Source organism: Notechis scutatus, chromosome 2 (assembly GCF_049901735.1).
Source record: "Notechis scutatus isolate UNSWTSFEM ecotype Mainland chromosome 2, rNotScu1.2, whole genome shotgun sequence".
Taxonomy (NCBI): Eukaryota; Metazoa; Chordata; class Lepidosauria; order Squamata; family Elapidae; genus Notechis; species Notechis scutatus.
Window position 1 is genome coordinate 132,633,984 of NC_142010.1, and position 27,095 is coordinate 132,661,078.

The 27,095-nt window shown below is 43.3% G+C and overlaps 1 protein-coding gene across 3 annotated transcripts; it reads right to left on the reverse strand.

The window, feature by feature from the left end:
* Positions 1-607: 607 nt before the first annotated feature.
* Positions 608-18,622, reverse strand: LOC148132250 (neuralized-like protein 4). 3 transcript variants are annotated; one of them, XM_087956232.1, is made up of 6 exons: positions 13,784-14,303; positions 12,637-12,702; positions 4,800-4,911; positions 4,545-4,633; positions 3,149-3,221; positions 608-1,117 (listed from the first exon to the last, which is right to left on the reverse strand). In XM_087956232.1, exons 3-6 carry the CDS (start codon positions 4,816-4,818, stop codon positions 834-836), a joined length of 465 nt encoding a protein of 154 aa, XP_087812358.1. In that variant the 5' UTR covers positions 4,819-4,911; positions 12,637-12,702; positions 13,784-14,303; the 3' UTR covers positions 608-833. The 3 variants fall into 3 exon arrangements, with proteins under 3 accessions (XP_087812358.1, XP_087812355.1, XP_087812357.1); XM_087956229.1 differs by lacking the exons at positions 3,149-3,221; positions 4,545-4,633; positions 13,784-14,303 and adding exons at positions 16,346-16,721; positions 18,019-18,622 and having other exon boundaries at positions 923-1,117; XM_087956231.1 differs by lacking the exons at positions 3,149-3,221; positions 4,545-4,633; positions 12,637-12,702; positions 13,784-14,303 and adding exons at positions 16,346-16,721; positions 18,019-18,622 and having other exon boundaries at positions 923-1,117.
* Positions 18,623-27,095: the final 8,473 nt, after the last annotated feature.

Below are 27,095 nucleotides of genomic sequence, written 5' to 3' on the forward strand. Positions count from 1 at the left end.
CCTTGACACCAGAAGCTGTGGGTGCTCCATCACTGGAAGGTTTTTTAGAAGAGGCTGAACAGCAATTTGTCGAAAATGGTTTAGGGCAGGGGGACCAGTGGCATAGGGTCTCCTGCTTGAGCGAGGCGGCGGGGCAGACTACAAGACCTCCAAGGTCCCTTCCGAGATGTTATTGATCTGGGATGTTATTCTATCATCCCAGATCAATTAGCCGGTAGAACTACTTGCTACTAGAAGTTGTGGGTGCTCCATTGCTGGAGGTTGTTAAGAAGAGACTGTCTGGAATGGTGTAGGGCAGTGATGGCACGCAGGTGGCACGCAGAGCCATTTGTGCGGGCATGCGAGCCCCAGGCAAACTTACCTCACTGCAAGATGCGTGCACCTCCCGGCTGATTTTCGGCCTGTTTGAGGCCTTTTCAGCCTGCCAGAGGCTTCAGGGAAGCTTCTGCAGCTTTTGGAGGCGAAAAACAGGCCCGTTTCATCACTTCTGGAAATACAGGAAGTGATGAAACAGGCTATTTTTCGCCTGCAAAGGCTGCAGCGGCTTCCCTCAAGCCTCTGGGAGGCCGAAAAAGGCCTCAAACAGGCCGAAAATCAGCTGGGAGGCGCAGTGCAGGAAAGGGGGCCCAGGGGGGGAATCGCACACGCATGCGCAGGGGGCATGGGGGGGCGTATGCATTGCCTTCTGGGTGCATGCACGCGAGCATGTGCGCTTGTGCACGCACACAATTTTTGGCACAGGAGCCCAAAAAGGTTAGCCACCACTGGCGTAGGGCCTCCTGCTCGATCAACGGGCTGGACTGGAAGATCTCTAAGGTCCCCTTCCCAGCTCTCTATTCCAATGGAAGATACGTACTGAGGCCACAGTGCCGTCCGTCCTTTGTTGATAATAGCAGCTTTCTCACCACAGTTTGGGTGGAAGAAGAGGCGTTCGGGTTCCGGCTGCCCCCGGCGTCAATGGCCCTCCGCCCCACGTCTGGCGAGAGGGCCCTTATGATGGCATTGTTGCGCTGAAGCCGGTCGATGTGGTTGTGATTGTGCACGATGGTGACCTTCACGGCCATGCTGTAGAGGTCCACACCATAGACCACCAAGGGGGTGAGGGTGGTGGTGACACCTGCAAAGAGAGAGAGCGAGGGGAATGGCCTCAGGGTCACATTGGCCCGTCGCTATGTTTGGCGTCCTGGCCTGGCTTGGGAGAGGGATTTAATTGGGGGCATTAATTCTTCAGGTGGCCCTCAGCTTACGACCGCCCTGCAGCCTGTCCATTGTGGTCATAAAGTGGCTCGCCCACACGATTGACCTAATGTCACCTTTTTTTTTTTTTGCATTATCATCTCTTTTATTCATCGAACGTGAAACTCAGTCAATGGAACGTTTAAAAATGTATCACAAATGAGAGAGGAGGAGGAGGAGGAGGAGGAGGAGGAGGAGGAGGAGGAGGAGGAGGAGGAGGAGGAGGAGGAAGAAGAAGAAGAAGAAGAAGAAGAAGAAGAAGAAGAAGAAGAAGAAGAAGAAGAAGAAGAAGAAGAAGAAGAAGAAGAAGAAGAAGAAGAAGAAAAAAGAAAAGAAGATGATGTTATTGATATTTAGGATGCTGGCAGCAACCCATATCAACCATCAGCGCCAGTCAATTATGTGATATAGTTTTAAATGTTTAGTTGACTGAGTTTCATGTTTAATGAATGATAATAATAATAATAATAATAACAATACTACTATCACCACCGAAACGTACAATTTATTGATATCGCAGTAGCAGGAGACGCCAGAGTAGAAGAAAAAGAACTGGGGAAAAAAAACCACAAAATACTGTGACCTGGCCATTGAAACTACGCGATTATGGAGGAAACATGTGACAGTGATACCCATTGTCATTGGGGCACTTGGCACCATGTTCAAGAATTTTACACAGTACCAGCAGAACTGAAAAACAACTGTGCTACTCGGAACATCGGACATCTTAAGAAGGTACTTGGTTGATAGCTAGGATGCTGGCAGCAAATCCTATCAACCACCAGTGCCAGTCAATGACATTTGTGATGCATTTTTAAATGTTCAGTTGACTTTCATGTTTAATGAATAAAAGAGATGATGAAAATAATAATAGTAATTGTTATAATAATAATAATCGCTTTTATTCATTAAACATGAAATTCAACTGAACATTTAAAAATGTATCACAAATCTCATTGACTGGCTCTGATGGTTGATATTATTATAATTGTTATTATTATTATTATAAACTTTTATTCATTAAACATGAAACTCAGTCAACAAGATCACAAATATAATTGACTGGTTGCTGCCAGCATCCTAGGTATCAGTTTCTTAAAATAATAATAATAATAATAATAATAATAATAATAATAATAATAATAATAATAATTTATTAATGAAATTTGCAACCCATCTTCTATCCAACGACTCCGGGCAGGTTACATCATAAAAACATTAAAGCATTAAGAAACATTAAAATCCACAATCATAGAAACACAGCGAATAAAATCATTAACCAATAAAATCAACCCCAGATGGGAAAGGAGAGAACTGGTCGCTTGGGGGAGGAGGAGGGGGCAGGGGGGTTTGTGGGGTGGTGGGACTAAACCTCCAGAAAGAATCTCTTTCATTGGAGCCCTTCGGCAGAACCTGGTCGTTAAGTCCAGGCAGTCCTCGACTTACGACGAGACAGTTCACTGAATTTTACGGCCAACCTCGCCAGAGTCGCTAAGTGAACCCTCTGCACTTGTTAAAAACCTTGACGTTAAGCTTAATCCAAACTCCCCCGGGACACTGCAACCATCATAAATACGAGTCGGTTGCCGAGCGTCCAAATGTTGATCCCTGAGTCCGTTGGGAGGCTGCGACGGCTCTTCAGTGCGGAAAAACCGGTCGTAAGTCACTTCTTTCAGTGCCGTTCTAACTGCAGTCACTAAATGAACTGCCGTTGAGGAGCACCTGTAAACACGGCCATATTTAAGCCGATGTAGCTGCTTTAAATGAAACCGTGTTTTTGGCCAAACATTGGAAGTAAACACAGATTTGGGGCCAAAACATCATGCATTGCAGTCATCATTCAAGAAATATCGCCATTTTCCCCCTCTCTTCAGCCCCAGCTTTGTTTCTCATCCCAGACGACGGTGCCCACCTTGGTCGATGCCGTTGATGTAGAAGTGAACGGCGTTGTTGGATTTCTGGGTCAAACCGATGTGGTCGCCTTCCTGTGATGGGAAGACACAAAGCAGGGTGGGAAGTTTCTCCAAGGAGATGGGGGGTGGGCTGCTAATGGTTTGCAACGGTTCGGGCGAACTGGCTGTTGAAACTTTTACATCTGGTTTGGCGAACTGGTCGTTCTGGCGACTGGCTGGCCCTGCCCCACCCTGCCCGCTCCTCCCAAGAATCCTCACATGGCTCGTTTTGGATTGCAAAACAAGCAGATGTCAGGATTCTGGCAGTTCCCCCATTTAAATCACAAGTCTCAAGCTAAATTTCTGAAGGATTTATTGGGAGTTAACAAGTCCGGCACTGCCTGGGTGTAGCGGACTCTGAGGCACATCATTCATTGTCCCCCTTGACCCTGGTCTCCCCCTCCACCTCTCGGGTGTATCATAATTCATATTCTCCAATGGGACACCTCCATAGGCCAGAGTCATCCATCATGCTGTCCAGTTAGAATTTTGCACGGCAGAAACTTCAGTCGCCTAGTTACTATTTTTGAAAACATTTATGGAATGCACTTTCGGTTTCCAAGCTGCTGCACTGCTCCCCCCTCCCTTTCTGTTGGCAACTCTAAAAAGACCAGGGAAATATTTTATGAGTTGACAGCAGGGTCCGTGCGGAGGCTCGGGAGGGAGAAAAACGGGCCTCCCGGAAGTTCCGGAAGGTCGGAAATGGTCCAGTTTCCTGTCTCCAGAGCCCAGGGAGGTGAAAACGCCCCCCCCGTGGCTCCATTTTCGCTCCTGGGGTGGTGCAGGTAGCCAAAGAGAGGACGTCTACTATGGCCACGGCCACCCAGCAACCAGGCAGAGAACTGGTTGCTAAATTATTTGGAGCCTATTGTCAACTTATAAAACATTTTGTATACACATTTTATAGTTGACAACAGAAAGAAGGGGGGGCGGTTTCAAAGAGCAGGTGGCAGTGTGGAATCGAAAGTACATTCCATTCATATTTTCTTCAAAGACTGATTAGATGGCTGAAGCTTCTGCCACGAAAAAAATCTAATTGGAGAGCATGATTGATGACTCTTGGCTATGGACATGTTTCGTTGGATGATACACCCAGAAGGGTTGGGGGGAAAAGCAGGACAGTGAATTACGTATCTCAGAGTTGGCTACGCCCAGGTTAGTGCTGGACGTAGAATGGTAGCTTCAAATAAATCCTCTTTAATTTTGGGAGTGCAGCTCGAGGCTCATGATTTAATTGGAGTAACTGCCAGAACCTTGACACCCACCCCTGGAGGAGGGGTGCCCAAAAAGGAGGGAGGGGGGAGCCCCAGCTTGTGGGGGTGGGCAAGGGGGATGAGAAGGGCGCGTTGAGCTCACCTGCAACTCATCCAAGCTGAATTCATAGTATTCCCGCCGGGTACCTTTCCCGTTGGTGAGAATCCCGCAGCCGCTCATCATAATGGTTCCTTCGTGGGTTGAGTGGAGCATGACAAGAACTGAGTGGGGACAAGGGCTGGCTCATGCGACTCCCCTCCCCCAGGGGGTGTCCTCTCCCCCCGCCCCCAACGGAGACCTCCTCCCCGCCCACCACCCACCATCCCCACCCTGGATATGCACTAGTCGGGAAGTCACCTGAGCACAGGTTCGTCATAGTGGCCGGATACTCCAGGTTGTTGCGGTTGTGGGTGGTGACCCCGATCTAGATGGAGCCCGACCACTTGTCCACCAGCTTGTCGATGCGGATCTGAGGAGAAGACAAAGTGGCAGCTTGAACTCTCCGGCACCTGTTTGCCTTTGAAATCTCTCTCACCCTCTAAAAATGGCGGGCTTTTTTGTTCTCAATCTGGGTGACGTTGGGCACTTCAACTCCCAGAATTCCCTACCTGGCCTTGCTCAATTCGCTGGCTGTATTCAACTGAGAATAGTTTGGTCTAGTGGTTGAGACAGAAGGCTGGAAAGCAGGAGCCTGGGAGTTCTAGTCCCCCCTTAGGCAGGAAAGCTGGCTGGGTGACTATGAGCTAATCACCAGGAGACAGGGAGTTCTAGTTTCACCTTAGAAAAGCCAGCCAGGTGACTTTGGGCCAATCCCCAGGAGATGGTGAGTTCAGGCCAGTCTCCCTCTCTCAGCCCAAGCCACCTCACAGGAATGTTGTGGTTGGGAAAAGAGGAGGAGGAAGAGGAGGAAAAGGAGGAGGATGTGTTTGACACTTCCGCAGCCTGGACTTGTTTGTACAAATAATAATAAAGGATATAGATAAATTGAAGGAATTGTTGGGGAGACCAACAAGAAGGATTGATCAAGAGCACGAAATATTGAGCAGCATCTGTCCTCCCCAGGGGTGAGAGAAGATGAATAGGAAGCTCAAAGGGAGCGGACTACAAATCCCAGATGCCTCAGCCTTGCTAAACATCCCTCATGAGCCCGCTGAGAGCATGATGTCCTACTTAAGATGCCCCAAGCAGCACTGCCAATTTTCTACACAGCTTACCGCAATGTTCCTCAACTTCTCTGACTTTTAAGACCCGTGGACTTCAACTCCCAGAATCCCCAGCCAGCAGATCAGTTCCCATTTAATTCTCATGCCAATCAACTCCCCCCACCTTTTAAAATAATTTAGCTTTTCAGGGGTTATTTCTTTTCTCATTTTGTTGAAATCAAGATATATCTACCACATTCCCAACATCTATGAAGAAAGTTACCCAATTAAAAAAAATACAAGATGTTCCCTAAATAGACCAGCAATTTTTTGGAAATTATAAACAGGGAACCTATTTCCATATGTGGTGGACATGCCCTCAAGCTAAAAATTATTGGGTTTAAAATTAGGCAATGGCTGGAGGAAATTACAAAACAAAATTGAGACCAGAGACATTCCTATTGGGTATATTAAGAGATAAAATAAGTAAGAAACTCTAATATATTATATTACAAGTAATAACTGCAGCAAGAATAGACTTTGCCCAGAATTGGAAAAGTGACAGCATTCCCTCTGATATTATGATAATAAAAAAGGTTTTAGAGAGTGCAGAAACGGATAGGCTTTCAATGGAAATGAAGGAGAGAGAAGAGACAGAGTACTACAAAATTTGGAATTTATGGTATAATTGGCTGCAAGGTAGACACAAAATAGAGAGATGAAATGAAAGGTTAGGGTGTGATGAAATAATTTGGTATGAATAGACATAATTATGTATACTTATGTATAAATATGTAAATGACTGTAAATATATGAAAATATGATGCAAATCAAATGTAAAATAACTAATAATATTTAGTAATATTTTATACACTTAAGAATATGTCAAAGTGAGTGAACGCTACTACAAATATGCTGTAATGAATGGAAATATGTTTTTTAATTGTTAATTGTAGAATTTGTTTAATAAATAAAAAAAAATACAAAATCGTTACGCCACATTTCTTCTTGTCTTAAAAAGTCACAAAAGGTTGAGAAAAATGGCTCACATCAAAGGGCTCCATTTCTGGGCCGCTGGAGGTTTGGGGAGGGGGGTCCCAGGACCTCCCACCCAGTGGTGGGATCCTGTGGTGGACTCCCATGGAAAGGATGAGACACAAGCGAGTGAACTCGGGATGGGAGTCTAGAGCAATTTCTAGTGCTCCCTTTTTATTGAGAATTTTACACATAGTAAGCATTCACATTGTGGATTACAATAATTAAACATAATACACAGAATTATTTACAATTGTCTGAGCTGCTTGATTGTTTCTGGTGTTTACTTTTAATTTCCTTGTTTTATCTAGGTGACCTTTAGGCAGACATGTATGTATAAGGTCTTAGATTAATCATTACTCAATACTGAGTCAGAGTTATTCCCACATCTCCCCTGTTTTAGTTTTTTGATGATCGCGGATGCCTCGGTAGCTTTTCGCCATCTGCAACAACAGCTCTCCTTCCGTAGGCTTCGCCCGACACATTCCTAAAAGTCCAGGGAGACATTGGATACAACAGCATACACAAAGAGAAAGTATAAAAAGCAATATCACTCCAACAATTAGGTGACGAATCCATGAACCATCTGGCAACCAGGACCAAAGTGCAGACCACACGTCCAGTCCCTCGTCTTCCGATCGTAATGGATTCTCATTCAGGGTTTGTTCCATATGCTGTATAGTAGCTGTAATGTTTGGAGAAAAATCAGAGATATACATGCAACAATGCGTATGAATCACAGCGCAAACTCCTCCTTGCGCTGCCAAAATAGTGTCCACCGCATATCTGGTTTGCAGGACAAAGTTAAGGATTTTTCCTTGCTCTTCTTCAAGCAGCTTTAGAGTTTTAATGGTTTCTTTAAACATAGTAATTGTCCAATTGTTTAAACGATGTAAATCTCTATAGTTCATCATGACTCCTAAAGGAGGACTAACTCCCCTCGATATCTGTGTCCAGTAGTCATGAGTCAAAACAGAGTTTACTCACAGGAACGCGCATTGCGGATATGAGGAGTCCCCAATGATTTTTGAATGAAATGAGATGGGATTACTTTCCCAAAGGTGCAGACTCCTTTCCATCGTGCTGGCATGCGATCATAAGCCATCCGTCCACACAGCAACCATAGATTTGCTCCCAGGAGATGACCAACCGTATTTGGTTCAGCATAGATTAATTGTGCAAAGGATTCCATTAACATAGCCAAATAAGTGGATGATGGTGCGTATTTCCCATTCGCACATTTGTACAACTGGTTTTCTCTCATGGTGGGACAACATGTGGCAGGAATATATGGACACCTATTTTCATTGATCAAAGATGTGATATCATATCGAGAAATGTTATGTACAAAGTAAGTGAGATTTTTAGTTTTCATATCATTAGAATAAAACCGACTTCCATTGCTAATAACAATTGTTTTGTTGCAAAATGGATATGTTCCCAAGTAAGTCATATTCTCTACTGTCTCACTGTGGGTCCAGCAGATACCCGCCACCTCTTGGATTCGGCTTCCAAGATGCAATGTATTTATGTTACTTGTAGTCCGTTAGACCACGTCCCCGAACAACCATAGCATTGTCCCTTATACCAGTCACCTTCAGCCAGAGGTACTGCAACCATTGGAAGCCCTGATGTTTTGTGAGTTGGCATGTGCATACATATCCAACAATCAGTTTTATTATGAAGGTTTGCTAGCTTCCCATGTCCTGGATCAACGTGTTTCTTTTCCATTCCCCAAATCCATCCCCTTGCCCCTTTGGCTGATGATAAGGACGCACACAGCGAGCAGGAACCCAAACAACTGTCCCCTCATCTTCAACAGCAGCGTATCCTCTGCCCCAAGTTATCAGCGGACAGGTCCTCTCCACGTTGGATCTGGTAGTCTCCTATACCGAACTTTCGGTCTTGGCGTACCTGCAGAAGGGGAGGAAGCAAAATGCCTACTGGCTGCCGTAGCAGCTGTCATGTTTAGAAAATTTTAAGTATATAATGTAATATTAAGAATGTTTTGTATGTAAGGCAAGCCATATCCATCCACTTCCGCCGTTTTTGTTTTTATGAAGGAGTGTCCTTTGGAAGTGGCCATTGGTCAATCCAGACTGGCTGAGAGGTTAACAATTGCAATTTTTCCATTATCCAATAACAATTTTTGTGCGAAATTGTGATAGCAAATCTCTACCCCACAAGTTTATATGCAAGGGCAACACAAGAGGTTGAATCCTTGCGGTCTCACCAGTTTCTCTATGCAATGCCTTCAACCAATGTACACTACTTCTAGCAAACCACCCACTCCACGAACAGCCGGAGAGTCCTCAAGCGCCCATTCATTTGGCCATTCCTTTTGGCGTATCACAGAGACATCTGCTCCGGAATCTATAAGGCCAGAAAATGATTTTTCTTGAATTTCAATTGTCATTTTTGGTTGGTCTGTAGTCAAATTTTTTGTCAGCGCTAGCAATTCTGCAGCAACTGGAGAACTGGTCATTTCAGTGGACCCAAAACCGCCAGTTCTGTGGGATCCCAATTAAAGGATTCATAGGAATGTATGGAAGCAATAATAACTGGGCAATAGAGTCACCGCCATTAATGATGTAGGAGTATCAGTGTATAATTGTACCTTAATAACCCCTTTATAATCTTGATCAATAACCCCTGGAATAACAAAAACCCTTTTTCTGATGCAGAAGACCTGGGAAGTACCAATCCCACTGTTTTTCTGGCAGTGGCCCATGCAAATGAGTGTCCTCAATGTATACTTGATTAGGAAAAGTCACATCAATTGAGTTCAACATTTTTAAACCCAAACCTGCACTCCTAGCAATTGCAGGCGATGCTTTTGTGACAGCCTTGGGAGCGGGGCTAGCTGCACGCCCCAAATTTAGTTTCCCGGATTTTGGTTCTGATCAGAGCGACATTGATTTGCCCAATGAAACCCTTTTCTGCATTTTGGACAGACCGATTTCGAGCGAACGTCCCTATTTTTGGTTTTGTTAAATGCCATTCCCCCCAGGGGCACGGCACTGAGCTTTAAAATGGCCAGGTTTCCCACAATTAAAACAATTCCCTGTAGGTTTCATCCCTTTTTGTAATGCCATAGCCAAAGTCTCCATGTTGTAAGCCTGAGAACCCACCACTGCACATGCCTTTAACAGATCAGCCAGAGTAACCTCACCTCTAGCCACCAAAGGCTGTAAAATACGCTTGCAGTCAGCGTTTGCATTTTCAACTGCCAATTTCAGCAAAAGTTCCTTTGCTGCTTCTTCATTAGATATTTGTCTGGAAATAGCCAATTGTAGCCTTTCCGCAAAATCATTATAAGACTCAGATGCTGTTTGCTTAATTTGAGAAAAAGACTGTGCTGGGGTTCCCACATCCTGGATGCGGGACAATGCCCAAGGACAGCTGCCATAACCACTGGAAATACGTGATCAGGCAAATTAGCAGCTTGATCAGCAGTGGATTCAAACAAGCCTGCCCCATAGATTTGGTCTGGCGTATACAGCCCCCTGAATTCCTTCCCCTAGTGATAGCTTCTCTTGGTATTCTGAGTCAAAGACCACATACTGAGTAGAACTCAATATCATTCTCATTAAATCTTTCCAGTCATTAGGAATCATGCGTGAGGTAGCCAAACTTGTCAGAAGCCCTTTGTAGAAGGACTTTGAATACCATAATCTTTAACTGCTTTTTTAATTTCCCTAAGAACAGCTAAAGGAATCGGAATCCATTCAGTTTGCATATTACCTTGAGCATTTATTTGCCTATTAACTGGAAACAAATTCATCTGGGTAATCTCGTCAGGCTCTAATTTCCCTTCATTGAAAGCCTGATGCATCATTGCTTGAATTTTCCCCGTTTGTGATTGGATTTTTCTCCTCTACAGGCGTAAGCGCTGTTGGGGTTGAGAAGGCATATTCCAATTTAGAAATTGGGGTGCAACACAACTCCTTCATAAGGAGGAGGTTCAACTAAAGTTTTTAAAAGAGGTTGCTGCTGTGTCTCTAAAGCAGTCATAACAACCTTCCAATATATCAAAATTTCAGCTGTTGCCCGTGGCTCTTCATGAAGGATAGTTCCAATTCTCCGCCATGTGTCTAACTTTTAAGATCCCTTCTCTGGATACCAGGGACATAGCCACCAGATCTCTTGCAGCAGCTCTTTCACATTACCTTTTGAAAGAACTATTTGCTCCCCCAGAGGGTTTAAAGAAAAAGAAGTTTGTCCTGACTAACTTCAGCAGCTCACTAACATGCCGTTCCTGTGGCTGAGAGAGTTTTCCCCCATGCTCCCTGAAAAATCCTATTGTCCAGCAATAGTTAAGTACGTACTTTACCTATTCCAGGCGAGGAAACACGGAGGTCCGGACATGTACCACCTGCAGTGGATCACGTCGGGGTCACCACTTGTGGTGGACTCCCATGGAAAGGATGAGACACAAGCGAGTGAACTCGGGATGGGAGTCTAGAGCAATTTCTAGTGCTCCCTTTTTATTGAGAATTTTACACATAGTAAGCATTCACATTGTGGATTACAATAATTAAACATAATACACAGAATTATTTACAATTGTCTGAGCTGCTTGATTGTTTCTGGTGTTTACTTTTAATTTCCTTGTTTTATCTAGGTGACCTTTAGGCAGACATGTATGTATAAGGTCTTAGATTAATCATTACTCAATACTGGAGTCAGAGTTATTCCCACAGGATCCAAATAATTTTTTAAATTTTTTTATTGAAAATAAACTTTTTAAAAACTCTTGAACGTGGTGGTATGTCTTTGACATACGTATCACTCTTTACGTTGTTATATAAGTGAAAGATCATTAAACAGTATAACCATTTATACACACACACACACACACACACACACACACACATATATATATGGTATTCAGCTTTGTTCGGGTATTTTCCCACGTCATTATAGTTGTGCTTTTAAAGTTGTAGCAACATTTCGGCAGAATCTCATCTGTCATCATCAGGCTTCTGTGTTGTGTTCGTCTGAGACACATTGGACAGACCAATAGAAGAATAAGTACCCGCCTGGATGAACACAAAAATGCAGTAAAAAAGCTGGAACACACTTCTTTACTAGTCCAACACATGAAAGCCACAGGTCATAGCATCGACTTCAATGGCAACAAAACCCTAGCCACTATAGAAAACCCCAGCTGCAGAATTATCAGAGAAGCCATAGAGATTGAAAAAAGACCTGAAAGCATGAATAGAAGAGAGGATTACACCAGACTGTCAATTATTTGGAAGCCTGCACTCACAAACAAAAAAAATCTCCACACCACTAGCCAGGCAAACACCTGGGCACAAACAGACCCCCGATACCTCCAGCTCAAACACACCCCAACCAGGCACCCAGATGAAACCTAGCTTCCTAATAAATGATAGCCATCCGTTTACTCGGAGCCAAGCCGCACTAAAAGCCTCCAATACAGGAAACACAATGTTGCCAGCCAGTCAAGACCAAAAAAAAAGCTACAAAAGAGACAGAAGATATTAGAAACACCAATCAAGCAGAACACAGCAAACTCCAAGACCAATAAACACAGACCAAGACTCCCAACCAATCAGGATGAAGAAAAAAACCATTCTGGCAAAGCAGTAGGCTAGCCCCAAATTTAAAACAGAAACGGCTGTGAAAGCCTGACTCACAGACGAACACAATACAGAAGCCTGATGATGGCAGATGAGATTCTGCCGAAACGTTGCTACAACTTTAAAAGTACAACTATAATGACGTGGGAAAATACCTGAACAAAGCTGAATACCATACATACATACATACGTACGTACGTACATACGTACATACATGTACATATTTTCCCCCTTATTTCCATATTTTTATTTTATATATAATATAATAATACAATATAATATAATACATAATATATATAATATAATAATACAATACAATACAATACAATACAGCACAGCACAGCACAGCACAGCACAGCACAATACAATACAATACAATATTTTTTCCCCTTATTTCCAGTGACTCACCATTCTCCGATTCTAGGCTGCTGGGAAATTTATCTGGCCGAGTCTGGTTCCAAGGCGCTTCTAGGGCTACAGAGAAGAGGAGGAAGAGGAGGAGGAGGAAGAAGAGGAGGAAGGAAAAGATGTCGGAGGTCCTTCCGAGAGAAACCACAGGCCGTGTTCTAAAGGAACAAGCCAGGAATCCTAGCTCAAAAGGTCCTGAAGGGGCAGCCAAGAACCCCACAAGGAGGTTTAAAAAGATGGCTCCGTATGGGATGCCAGGAGAGGTTCAGCCTGGCTTGTGCCTGCTGGGCACAGTGACTTCCCACCCTTTCAATGGGTGGCCATGCAGACCTTTCCCCTCTCTTGCCAGCCAACACCTGACACAGGTAATCCTCGGCTTACGACTGAAACTGAGCCCTCTGGCTAAGCGAGAGTCATTCAAGTGAATTTTTGCCCCATCCTCCGAGCTTTCTGGCCACGGCCATTAAGCAAACCACAGCCATTGTGAAGGGAGTAACATGGTTATTAAGTGAACCCGGCTTCCCGATTGACTTTGTTAGAAGGTTGCAAAAGGGGATCCGGGGACACAGTGGCCGTCGTAACTAATGAGTCAGTGGCCAAGCGGCCGAATTTGGGTCGTATAACCGTGGGGAGGCTGTGAGTGTGAAAAATGGACCTAAAGTCACTTTTTTATTCCCCCCAGTGCCGTTGTAACTCCGGTCACTAAATGAACTGTTGTAAGTGAAGGACTGCCTGTATTTCAAGAGGGGTATAGACATAGGGGATGAATCGTCCCGCAGATCTGTCCAGGGAGAGCTATCTAAAGTGATCCCTTGGCCAAACCAGGGCAGCAAAAAATCCACCCCTTCCCTTCCCGTCCTTCGGTCCCAAATCCCCCACATTAGTTCTTTAAAGACCAGTGTTTAAGATTGTGTGTGTGTGGGGGGGGGGGGGACTTCAACTCCCAGTATTCAATCAATCAATCAGAATAGAGTTGGAAGGGACCTTAGAGGTCTTCTAGTCCAGCCCCTGCTCAAGAAGGAGACCCTCGACCATATCGATCAATCCATCAATCAATCAATCAATCAATCAATCAATCAGAATAGAGCTGGAAGGGACCCTGGAGGTCTTCTAGTCCAGCCCCCTGCTCAAGCAGGAGACCCCATACCATTCCAGACTAATGGCTGTCCAGTCTCTTCTTAAAAAAGCCTCCAGTGATGAAGCTCCCACAACTTCTTGGCAAGCAGTTCCACTGGTTAATTGTCATCCCTGTTAGGAAGTTTCTCCTTAGTTCTAAGTTGCTTCTCTCCTTGGTTAGTTTCCATCCATTGTTTCTTGTCCTGCCTTTGGGGGCTTTGGAGAATAAATTGACCCCCCTCTTTTTTGGGGCAGCCCCTAAAATACTGGAAGATTGCTATCATATCCCCCCTCGTCCTTCTTTTCTCCAGACTGGCCAAACCCAAATCCAGCAAAGTCAAGACCAGGGGTCGGCAATCTTACACACTCAAGAGCCATTTGGAGACATTTCCCACAGAAAAGAAAACATCGGGAGTCACAAAACCTGATTATTTCCTGAGTGGCCACAAAACTAGCATATGTAGTTGAATTAAACGTTCTGTTTTCTTCTGAAACTTTTCTTTTCTTGGATTTATCCATGGTTGGCCTACTGGTGGGGTCGAAAAGCTCAATAAATCACATGCCAGCGGGTGTCGCATATTGGCGGTTGTGACGCCTATTTTGAGCAACGGAGCTGTAGCAGAGGGGATGAAAGCCACATGGGGCTCTCGAGCCATGGGTTGCCAACCCCTGGTCTAAGACTGACATATATTAATTCTTAATTCATCTTGGGAGTTGAACATCCATGCATCTTAAATTTGAGAAACACAGTGATAGACAAATACTCCTTTGGTCTTTTTAGTTGCCAGCAGAAAGGGAGAGGGGAAAGGCAGTGCATTCCTCAAATGTTTCAGATAATTACTAGGCAGCCGAAGCTGTTGGCGTGCAAGATTTTTACTGGAGAGCATGATGGATGACTCTTGGCTATGGATGTGTCCCATTGGAGAATATATATCCAGGGTGTCTGGATTCCGGCAGTTACTCCAAGTAAATCATGAGCCTCGAGCCACACTTCCAAAACTAAAAAGGATTGATTTGAGTTAACGTTCTACGTCTGGCATTAACCTGGGCGAGCCAACTCTGAGATACGTAATTCACTGTCACCCTTGATCCTGCTTCCCCCCTCGGGTGTATCATCCAACGAAATACATCCATAGCCAAGAGTTGTCAATCATGCTCTCCAATTAGATTTTTTCGCGGCAGAAGCTTCAGCCATCTAATCAGTCTTTGAAGAAAATATGAATGGAATGTACTTTCGATTCCACACTGCCACCTGCTCTTTGAAACTCCTCCCCTTCTTTCTGTTGTCAACTATAAAATGTGTATACAAAATGTTTTATGAGTTGACACAGGGGGTGGGAGGAAGACCAGGGTCAAGGGGGAAATGAATGGGTTTTAGTGTCGGCTGCACCCAGGGAACGCCAACATGGTCACTCCCAATCAATTTTTTTAACTCTGAGAGATGCAGCTAGAGACTTATGATTTGAATGGGGGTGTATAGTCGGAGCCCTAACACCCACATTTGAATGCGGAGATTTGGAGAAAAATACCCGCGCTTTCTTTACACTTGTAGCCCATTCTATCGTTCACCCGTGGCGCTAAAAGATGGCCTCATTCATGCGTGGCCCTAACCCTGCTGTGTTATTTTTCCTGTCCGGTTCCTCAACGGCTCTGCCAATTCTCCACTTTTTTTTTTTTTTGCAATAAATTTTTATTGTTTTCCACCAGTACAGATCTTAGTTTGATTATTCAGCAGATTTTGTATCAACATATATTATCATACATTTCCATTAACTATTCGTACATATTATTTTAATTATTTTAATTTTTAAATACTCTGTAGTGTGATTGTGATGTGGTGTTTGGGGCACTGTGCTGGAGTAGCTTTCAAATTTCATTGTATTCGTGGAATGCAATGACAATAAAGCTGTCCATTCCATTCCATTCCATTCCATTCCCATTCCATTCCATTCATTATTCCATTCCATTCCATTCATTATTCCATTCCATTCCATTATTCCATTCCATTCCATTCCATTGATACACAGTATATTTCCTTTAGTTGAAATTACTATTGTTACTTATTTGTCTGTTTTCATATTGCGTATCACTCTCGAGGATTCTCTTATATTCATCTTTTCTAATTATCTTTTTTCTAGCCACAAGTACCATCTATGCCAAACTGAGTAATGTATATGCTATTATCTTACATTATCTTACATTTCTATCATCTATTCATACATATCATTAATACAGATTACCTTTATGTACAATTACTATATTTATACAATTATTCATCTTTGAACCTTTTGTTTATCCATTCACTTATGTATCACTCTCTTGAGAATTCTTATATTCATATTTTCTAATTCTTATCTGTCTTTTCTAGCCATAAGTACCATCTATGCCAAACTGAGTAGTATTCAGATTCTTCTTTTTCTCTTATTTTTAGTGTGAGCCTATCCATTTCAGCACAGTCTGCTATTTTTTGTAAAATTAATTCTTCTGTTGGGACCATATGCTCTTTTCACACTTGCGCATAGGCTAGTCTGGCCGCTGTCAATATATGTAACATTATTTTATCTTTTTTTTTTGAGGGGGGGGGGGTTGTTACCTTCATCGCGGGAGGGTCCCTCTTCCGCTTCCTCCGCATTCCCCGGCACCACTGTGATCTGGGTGCACTTGCCATAGAGATCGACCACGGCCCAGATGCGGGGTGGGATGCCCGTGGCTGCCATGCCACAGTCCTGGCCATTGACCCAGAGGCGTAGCTCCCCGCTGTCCGTCCGCTGGATGCCCACCCGGTCGCCTTCGCCTAGCTGGTCCAGGTCCTGGCCGTACTCCTCCAGGATGGAGCGCCCATCACGCAGGACTGAGCAGCCGGAGATGATCCAGGAGCCCCCTTGAGGCCGGTGGCGCTGCTGGGGAAGTCCAGGTGGTTGGGGTCCAAGGCGGTCACCCGATTTCAAGGAGTCGCTCCAGGAGTTGACCTGTGGGAAAAGTGGATGGAAGGGTGTGTGTGTCGGTGATTCAGACTCGGCGCTAGCAAAGCAGGGGGCTCAGGGGTCAGGCCTCCCTCAAGCAGGGGGAGCTTAAACCCAGCGGCCAGGGATTCCTGCTGTTTTTGGGGGAGTGGGGGGTGACAAGAGTTCTGGGGGGTCAATATTCCTGAAAGAGTTCTGGGTGAAGCCAGCCTGGATCCTGGAAGTGTTTTCTGAGTGGGGGCATCTCTAGGGGTCTCTTTCTTTGGGGTTCAACCCATTTTGTACCCCGGAGAGAAGCGATAAAAAAGTAAGGGGCAGAAGAGGAGGGGTATGGAGAGGGGGCAGCGCTGCTCCTCCAGCTCTCTCTGTTGCCCACCCCTTTGGAGCTCCCTGTACTAGGCTCACCTTGCTATTTTTTGGACCATCTGAGGCTTAAGGGCCTGTCATACAAGGGCCCTCCCCTGGGACCCCCGAGGCTTTGCCCACTAATGAAAGGGAAGGAGGGAATCTGCCCAGTTCCATTCCCAAGACAACTCCTTCCCCCAGTTATTCTTTTGAAGACCCCTCCCCTCCCTGCCCTTCCCCTCCTTGGCGAGCCCCCTCTCCATTGTCTCATCCCCCTGGGGGGGGACCTGGGGTTTCTGCAAAGGACGGGTGCTCCCCGAGAGTCTCTCCTCCCCTCCAAAGAGGGAAGGGCAGCCCTCCTCCCCCACCTCCATCCTTCTGACAGCCCCCTTTATTTGGAGACCCCTCCCTAACCCCGCCCCCTGACACCCCCCAGGTCTTCCCCCCTCAGTGCACCTCCATCCCCAAGACCCCCAATTCCCGCTTCCCTTGCCCATCTCCTTCCCTCCTGAAGCCCCCGCTCTCCTGAGACCCCCATGCTCTCCACCCTCCCACAGCACATCTCACCATCCCCAAGACCGCCTCCCCAAATTGCTTTAGGCTTTATTTGGGGAGCCCTGTCCTGCCCCCTTCTCCCCTCCTGCAGCGCCCCCAGGCCCTCCACCCTCCCACACTTCATCCCCATCCCTAAGACCCCTTTGCCTTCTCCCTGCCCTCCTGCAGCCCCCCACCCGTGAGACCCCCCAGGTCTTCCCCCTCCCACAGCGCCTCTCTCCTTCCCCAAGACCCCCTCCCCAAATTGCTTTAGGCTTCATTTGGGGACCCCCCTCTCCTGCAGCCCCCTCCCGAGACCCCCTCCCACAGCGCATGTCCATCCCCAAGAGACCACCCCTCCCTCCAATCGCCTCGGCCTTCACTCGGAGACCCCTCCCCTGCCCCTCTCCTCCCCCTCCCTCACCATCCGGTCGATGCGGACGGTGAAGAGGGCCCCGGAGGCGAGGGGCTCCCGCTCAGCACCAGCCCGTGGTTGAACTCCTGGCCGGGCTGCGAGCGAGCCGCGCTCCACCCTCCCGCGACACCGTCACCAGCCCGCCCGTCCGCGGATGTAGCAGCGGGGCTGCGCTTGACGGACGCGCTTGACGACCAACCTCTCTCCCAAGCAATATCTTCGCTCTTGGAGGCCGCCTTCTAATAACGGCTCCGCGCTTGACGGCCGTCCTTAACAACAGGCCCGCTGAGCTTAGCAACGGCGTCGCGTTTGACGGCCGAGGGGATTTGCGAGCCTTCTTTCGCCGCTGGACTTCCCGCTTGGGGTCTTCTTTGCGGGGCTTGTGTCCGCCCCGTGGGATGTGACAGTGGGGCCCGTTGCCGCCTGGGGCTTCTTCATGGGCTTTGCACCATGGGCTTTGTGGCTTCTCTGGGTCCAGCGAGAGAGGAGATGCAATCAGAAGGGTCTTTCAATCGTGTTTGGCTTCAACCGGGCAGATATGGCGCTGAAACCTCTCTTCTCCCCTCCCCCAACTCTTCTTTTGAAGAGAAAAATGCAAAAGGCTCGAAGGGAGACACTGGGGAGAGGAGGGAAGGGGTTTCCTCCACTTTTTTTTCTTCAATCAGGCGCTCCGTTAGCCACCTATGGCTTCAGAGGCGATGGCGGCACCCACCGGCAGGGGGCCTTTCCGCCTGCAGTTGTTTTTTTCCCCCTCGTGACGCGGTGACGTCATCAGGGCGCGCGGGCGACAGCTGCTTGGAGCCAAGCCCCGAGGAGGCGGAAGAGCCGCGAAGGGTTGCTGGAGGCGCTTCTGTCCGGGGCTGCCGAGGGGCTGATCCTCATCCAGGGTGAGGGGCTGGTCGAGGAGGGGGTGCTCTCGAGGCCGAGGCTTCCCCCACCCCCTCCCGCAGGCTACGGCGGAGGGGCGCCCCTTTATGGGACAGCTGGAGGGGAGGGAGGGGCGGGGATTGTTAGTGGCGTCTAGCTTGGAGCTGTGGGATCTCCTGGTGGCCTCCCATCCCCTCCACAGTGGCCGATCGCATGCAAGGGGGCCTACTGGTGCCCCCCCGCATCCCTCCTGAACGGGATCTGGTGGTCTTATCGCGTGCAGAGGATCTCCTGATGGGCTTCCATCCCTTTCAGGGGATCTCCCAGTGGTCTGTTGCATGGAGCGGATCACCTGGTGGCCTCACGTCCCCTTCAGGCGATCTATAGCATTACGAGAATATCCTGATGACCTCCTATCCTCTTCAGGGAATCTCTCTGTGGTCTACTGCATGTGGGGGAACCACCTGATGCCCCTCCCCCATCCCCTTATAGGGCATCTTTTACTGGTCTATCACATGCAGGGTTTCTACTGGTGGTCTCCCATTCCCCCTGCAGGGGATCTCCTTTTTTTTAAAAAAAAAAATTTTTTTTATAAAGTTTCCAAATTTTAAAAACATAAAATAAAACTTTATACATTGCTATCAACATCAAGACATCTTTTGCATCTCTTCACCTTTTTCAGTATATGTATTTATTTATTCCTTTACCATTGCATCTTACTCTTACTATAAATCAATATCTTTTATCCTTACATATCAATCTTCTCCATAGTATATTTACATACAGTATTTACATATTCCCTCATTCTTTTCCTAATTGCCATTTTATTTTCTTTTTAATTCTAAACCATTCATACCAGGCTTCCCAGGCCCTATAATAAATTGAATCTTCTCTGTCTTTTATTTTCATTGTTAGCCTGTCCATCTCTATACAATCTATTATTTTTTTTATAACCATGCCTTCCGGTGGAACCCTTTTTTCCCTTCCATAGTTGTGCGTACGAAATCCTTGCAGCTGTTAATATATGTAACATAATAGATCTATCTGTTTTATTGCATTTTTGTGTTATTATACCTAATAAAAAAGTTTCCGGATTAAATTCAGTTTTCTGATTCGTGATTTCTTCTATCCATTGTCTAATTGTATTGCAATATTTTTTCACTTCCTGGCATGTCCACCAGGTATGAAAATAAGTGCCTTTTTCTTTTCCACATTTCCAACAATTTGGGTCTGAGTTAAACATTTTTGCCAATTTAGCGGGAGGAAGGTACCATCTGTAGAACATTTTGTATTGATTTTCCTTGTATGCTGTGGATATAATTAGTTTGTAATTTGATCCCCACATTCTCCCAATTTTCCAGGTCTATATTGTGGCCAACATTTTTCACCCATACCACCATCGTCTCTTCCATTTTAAAATCTAGTAGAAAGTTATATATTCTTGAAAACATTTTCTTTTCCATTTCTTGTAGAATTTTATCAAATTGATGCTTTTCCAAGCAGAAACCAAATTGTTCTTTGTCCTTCTGATATCTCGCCTGAATTTGCATGTATGGCCACCAATCTATTTTTATATTTTGTTGCTGTAATTCTTGTCTCATTTTTAATCTTCCTTGTGTGTCTAATAGGTCTTTGTAATTCCTCTTTTTTCCCAGATCCATTGCGTTTGGGTAGATTTGTGCTTCCATAGTTGACAGCCAGTTCGGTATTTTAGTATAATAATTCTTTTTAATCTTGTTCCATGTCCGAATTAATGAATCTATAATCATGTGTCTCTGAAAATATGCATGCTGTTTACATTTCCCATCCCATAGGAAACTGTGCCACCCTCTCTGCAAGTTGTGACCCTCTATCGACAATATTCTTCTATTTTCCAGGTTGATCCAATCTTTAATCCATACCATAGCCACAGCCTGATAATACATTTCCCAGTCAGGGAGTCCAAAGCCACCCCTTTCTCTTTTGTCCTGTAACAATTTCATTTTTATCCTAGCTTTTTTCCCATCCCAAACGAATTTACTTATTATTCGATCTAATTCTCTAAAAAAGGTTTTATCCAATCTTATTGGTACAGTTTGAAAAAAAGATAGCATTTTTGGTAGGGTAGACATTTTAATTGCGCAATTTTCCTCAGTAGTGATAGCTGTAATTTCCCCCACATTTCCAATTTTTTGATTTGTATTATTAATTTATCATAGTTATCTTTTCTGATTGAAGAGCATCTTGCTGTTAACTAAATGCCTAAATATTTTACCTTTTTCACACTTTGCATTCCCAATTTTCCTTTTAATTCTTTTCCTTCTAATTCTTTTTTTTGCTTATCTTTTAAATTTTTAGTCAATAATTTTGTTTTTATTAATCTTAAGGCCTGCGACCTTGCCAAATTTCTCTATTTCCTTTATTAATTTTACTCCGTATCCTCTGGATCTTCCAAAAAAAATACTATATCATCGGCAAATTCCTGGACCTTATAATGCTCCTTTTTAATTAAAGCCCCTTTGATTTCTACATTTTCCTAACGTTTTGAATAAGTTTTCTAAGGTAAGAATAAAGAGAAGGGGTGACAGTGGGCATCCTGCGTTACTCCCTTATTGATCTTGGAATGTTTCGTTCTGTCACCATTGTTACACTGGCCATCTGTGTCGTATAAATTGTCGAAATCAATTTAATAAATTTATTGCCAAATTGCATGCTTTTTAATTGTTGTATTATGAACTGCCAATTAACATTGTCAAATGCCTTTTGTGCATCGAGGAAGACCATTGCCAATTGTTTTCCTGGGTTTGCTTCATAATATTCAATTATATTCAATACCATTCTGGTATTATTTTTAATTTGTCTATTCGGTAAGAATCCGTTTTGGTTGCTATGAATGATCTGATTAAGGGTTTTTTTCAATCTTTCTGCCATTATGGACATAAGTATTTTATAATCATTTAAAGGGATATGGGCCTATAATTTTGAATTAATTGATGGTCCAAATCTTCTTTTGGGATCAATGTTATGTATGTCTCCCCCATCACTTAGGTAATTTTTCTGTCGTCAGTACCTCATTATAGAGTTCTAATAATTGCATTTCTAATTTTTCTTGGAGCGTTTTATACAGTCCCCAGGGAGACCATCCGGTCCCAGTGTCTTATTGTTTTTCTGTTTCAGGATTGCCTCTTGCAGTTCTCTTAATGTTATTTCCTGTTTATCTCTTCTTTATCCTCTTCCGGGATCACCAGTAGCCCTTTTCCTTCTAAGTAATGTTGGATATTTCCCTCTGGTACATCTTCCTACTATATAATTCCTCAAAAAAAACTTTTAACAATATGTTTTTCTTTACAGTTTGATGTTGTAGCGTACCATCAGCGTCCTTCAATTGTTGGATGGATCTTTTTCTTTCTTTCTTAAGTCTATAGGCTAGCCACCTTCCTGGCTTATTCGCGTGTTCAAAATAATTCTGTTTTATCTTTTTCATGTCCTGTAACCATTCATCTTGTGCTAACATGTTCAATTTATGTCTAATCATTATCCTCTCCGTATTTGCTGTCTTATTATGTGGTGTTTTTTCTAGTGTTTTTTCTAACTCCTTAAGAGTATCTAGTCGTTTAGATTGTTCTCCTTTTTTTCCTTATATCTATGTGTATTATATGAAATTGCTAGGCCACTGATATATGCTTTAGTCGTGTCCCATAGGTTTGGAATTGATGTTTGTTGTTTTTGTTTTCCTTCAGAAAGAACTCCAATTCTTTTTCCATCATCTTAACACGTTCTTTTTCTATTAGGATCTCCTTGTTTAGCATCCATTTTCTGTTTTTTTCAATCCTTTCCAAATTATTTTAATGGGATTATGGTCCAGCCATGTGTTAGATTCAATTTCTATTTCTTTTATATTACGTTCCATTTTCCCATTTGTCCATAACATATCCAATCTTGACCATGATGTGTGTGGTGCTGAATAGTAAGTATACTGTTTTTTGTCTGGATTCCTTTCTCTCCATATATCTTTTAATCCGAATTCTTCCGCCATTTGATAGAATACTTTTGGTAATGTTTTCCTTTTCCCCCCTGGATTTCCATTATTGTAATCTTTTCCTAAATTTGCTATTGCATTGAAATCACCTACCAGGCATATGTTCTCATATTCCTGTTCTACTAATTTTCTGTATAGTTTGGTATAAATTTTTTCTTGTTTCTCGTTTGGCACATATATCACTGTCAATAACATTTTCTTATAATTTATATAAACTTCTAACATCAAAATCCTACCCTCCTCGTCTGCATATACCTGTTTGGCTTGTAAATGTTTCCTAATGTATATTGCTATCCCCCTCTTTTTTGTTGGGCGAGAGATACGTATAAATCTCCTAACTTTGGTGCTTCTAACAGTTTACTTTGATGTTTCTGTATATGTGTTTCTTGAAGGCATATAATATCTAAGTTCAATTTCTGTAGTTTAGTTATTGTTTTTTTCCTCTTAATTTGTGAATTTAAACCGTTGATGTTAATGGAAATCAATTTGATCTCTTCCGCCATCTTACTCTGTAGTTGTTTCTTGTTGAAGCTTATTTGCTCTCGTTTGGTGTCTCGTTCTTATGCCTTCTCTTTCCACTTCTTCCTGCTCTCTTTCCTCTTGTTCTGTTTCTCTTTCCTCCACCGATCTTCTTCTTGGCTCCTACTTTCCACTTCCTCTTTGCTGTTCTGGTCTTCTCCTGATACCACATACAGTTCAAAGAATTCCTCGCTTTTCTCTATACTGTCTATTTTTTTTATCCTGCCATGATATTAACATTCCCTCTGGGATGAGCCATTTGAACAGGATGTTATTCTTATTCAGTTAGGCGGCCAGGAATCTGTATTTCTTTCTATGTTCCCTTATTCTTCTTGGAATTTGTTTCAACATTACAATTTCTGTTCCCTTGAATATCAGCAGTTCGTCTCTTGTCACTTTGTATATCTCATTTCTCAGTTGTTTATTTGAGAATCGTATATGAACCTCTCTTGAAAGTCTAAACGTCTTGTATAGTTGGTATATATTCTATATACCTCGTCGATTTCCCTGGCAACTTGGCCCTCTTTTTGTAATGCTTCTGCTATGAGATCTGCCATTAATTTGGGCAAGTCCTCCCCCCTTTCTTCTGTTACATTCTGAAATCTGAGGAAGAAATCAGCCTTTTCCATCTCCAAATATGCAATTGCCTCTTCTAATTTCCTGTTCTCTCCCATTAATTTCTGTTCTATTGATTCTACCTTCTTATGTTTGTTCGACCTTTGCCTCCACTGCTTTCATTTTATATTCCGTCTTTACTACTGTTTGTTGGATTGTACTTATCTTCTCGTCTAGTTTCCATATTTTACCTTTCATTTCCCCCATTTCAGTTTTAAAGTCTGCGTGGTTTCTCACCATCGTTTCTTGTATTGTTTTTAATGCCATTTGAATTGTTTGCATATTTGATACCTGACTCGCCTTCTCAGGATTCAGCATGCTCTCTATCGAATGTTCTCCTGCTGGTGATGTTATCGTTGATGTTGGGTTGGATGTTGTTTTCTTCCCAATCTTAGTGGTGGTTGTCGTAGTGGACATCTTAGGCTTCCCAAATCTACCTATTTTCTTAAGAAAGTCTTTGAATATTATCATCTGTTGTATGAAATCCCTTCTGCGTTTTCTATGTTTATCTCTTCCCTTTTATCTTATTCTAATCCCTTCAGTTTATCACTACAAGGTCTTATATACTTAATAATGTCTCTCCTTAATTTTATGCACACTTTATATATATATATATATATGTTATGTCCCACCTTCTAAAATAAACAGTTAAGGCTGAAAGCAGCAGTCCTTGTAAAGAAAGGCAGCAAACAGGAAAATGTTATGTCCCACCTTTTAAAGTAAACAGATAAGGCTGAAAGCAACAGTCCTTGTAAAGAAAGGCAGCAAACAGGAATTTTCACAGATAGCTCCAATAAGTAAAAGTTCCAACGAACTAAATCCAAGACTCAACAAGATTCTTCAGATCAAAATCCTTCACAAAATAATTCCAATAAGTAGAAGTTCCAACGAATTAAATCCAAATCCCAACAAGATATTTCAGATCAAAATCCTCCAAACTGTGCTCTTCAGTTCTCCTTGCAAATAGACACTTTGTTCCGGGACAAAGTGCAAAGTCATATCTCTCCCTTTATAGAGTAACTAATTAGTCTAATTGCTGGTCTGCTCTCCTACTGTATCCTCGTTGGTTCCTCCTTGTCAGGAGACGTCTTGTCCTGACATCTACCCAGCAATCATCCAAATTATCATCTTCTTCACCTGAAGATATCATTGGTTCCTCATTATCACCCGTTCCCGGCTGACCACCTAATTGAAGGGTGGAGGAGTTTGAAGGTTCAAGCCGATCTTGCAAATCAAATGCATTCATCTCCTCCTCATCGTTAGAACTTGCTGATTCATATAAGTCCTCCTCGCTGGAGCTGTCATTCAAAAAACCTGTAGCAGATGCCGGAATCACAACGTATGTATGTATGTATGTATGTATGTATGTATGTATGTATGTATGTATATGTATGTGTTCTGTCTCACTTGTAGCCACAAGTGAGAGTCCAAATGTCCCAAAGAAATAAACACGAACAAATAATACCAGAAACCACAGAGTTAACTTGTCTCTGTAATTGTCGTTGGTAGCTTTCCCAGAAACTGTCTTCAAGCCGAGATAACGAGCCGCAAGATAAATCAGGAACAGAGGGCTTCTTCAAAGCTGTGCAGTAACTAACGAAGTTTGATCCGGACAAGGATCGTTAACTAACACGCCTCCTTATATTCCTTGAAGGGACGTGTCAGTCTCTCTAATTAGTCTCTGACTTGATGTTTCTTTTCAAATTGTGCTTGACGTCTCAACCTGCGTCTAGTCCTTGCATCAACCCAACATTCGTCATCACTCAAGGACTCTGGTATGTTCTGTGGATCAGCTGCTGACACCTGAGGCATGATTGAAGTGGAAGGTTCTGGAGAGGATGGTGTTTCCGACACTCCCTCATCCTCCTGGCTCACGTCTGCATCTCTCACCAGAGCAGGCTCCAATTCCAATGCCAAACCTTCCTCATCACTCGAACCTGTGTCTTCTGATACATCAGACTCAAAGCTCACAGCAGGCTCAAACCTTCCAGTCACAACGTGTATGTATTTATACAACAATGTAAAACTAAATATCGTTATTGTTCATAATCTATGATAGTCTGTAACCCTCTTAATTTTCTGATCTTGTTTAATCCTTTTAATAAATTAAGTATAATTCTAAATATAATAGCTTATATAGTAAACATATATAATTCAATAAATATAAATATGTGTTTGATTGTTTTCTTATATACTATATCTTATAACTTTCTTATAGTTCAATTCAGTCTATGAATCAATATATAGCCATTAAGTAGTTATACATCAATTAATTAGTTGTTATCCGAGGTGTCAAATTGTAGAAAGATATAAAGGATATATAGGGTATAGCAGTTATAAAGAGTGTAGCAATCTATGAAATAGGATACATAAATTAATTCTTCTTGCAAGCAATCAGCTATATATATATGTATTGCTTTAGATTTTTTTTTCAATATACACTTTTGAATTTAATACTTAGAAATTATTCAGCTAATGGCCTCCCATCCTCTACAGCAGGGGTCACCAACCTTTTGGATCTCAAGGACCACCAAATTCATACTTTTAAATCCCAAGGACCACTAATACGAATTTTTTTTTAAAGCTAATATATTTAATATAATTTTTTATGTTAATGTTACACACATATATATATATGTTCTGTTCCACCTGTATCCACAGATGAAACTTCAAGTAATATAGTTCAAATACTTTACGTAAACAAAATCGGAGTCAAGAAGATTGAATTGCTCTGTTATCACAGTCCTTTGGCAATCCTCCTAGAATCTGTCTGGCAATTCTGTAAAGTTAAGTAACTCACAACGCAGTAAATCAGATGCAAGTCTTTCCAAGGCAAGATTCACTTTGTTTTCCAGCAAATATTTCAAAGTCATGCGCTTCCTTATATCCTCTAAGAAAGGGCGTGTTAGTCTCATTAATTAATCCTTTGCTGGACATCTCTTTTCTAATTGAGATTGACGTCTCAATCTTCTTCTAGTTCTGGCATCCAGCCAGCATCCGGCAGTTTCATCACAGCTGGAATCCTCTGATACACTTTCCTGATTAACAGTTAGCACCTGAGGTGCAA

Bases quoted from the DNA above. Each gene is read 5' to 3' on its own strand.
- LOC148132250 (XM_087956229.1), bottom strand. The intron at 12,703-16,345 runs GTAACAACCCCC...TCTTCTCTGTAG, and splicing joins GGGACCCTCCCGCGATGAAG to CCCTAGAAGCGCCTTGGAAC. The intron at 4,912-12,636 runs GTGAGTCACTGG...TCTTCTCCTCAG, and splicing joins CAGCCTAGAATCGGAGAATG to ATCCGCATCGACAAGCTGGT.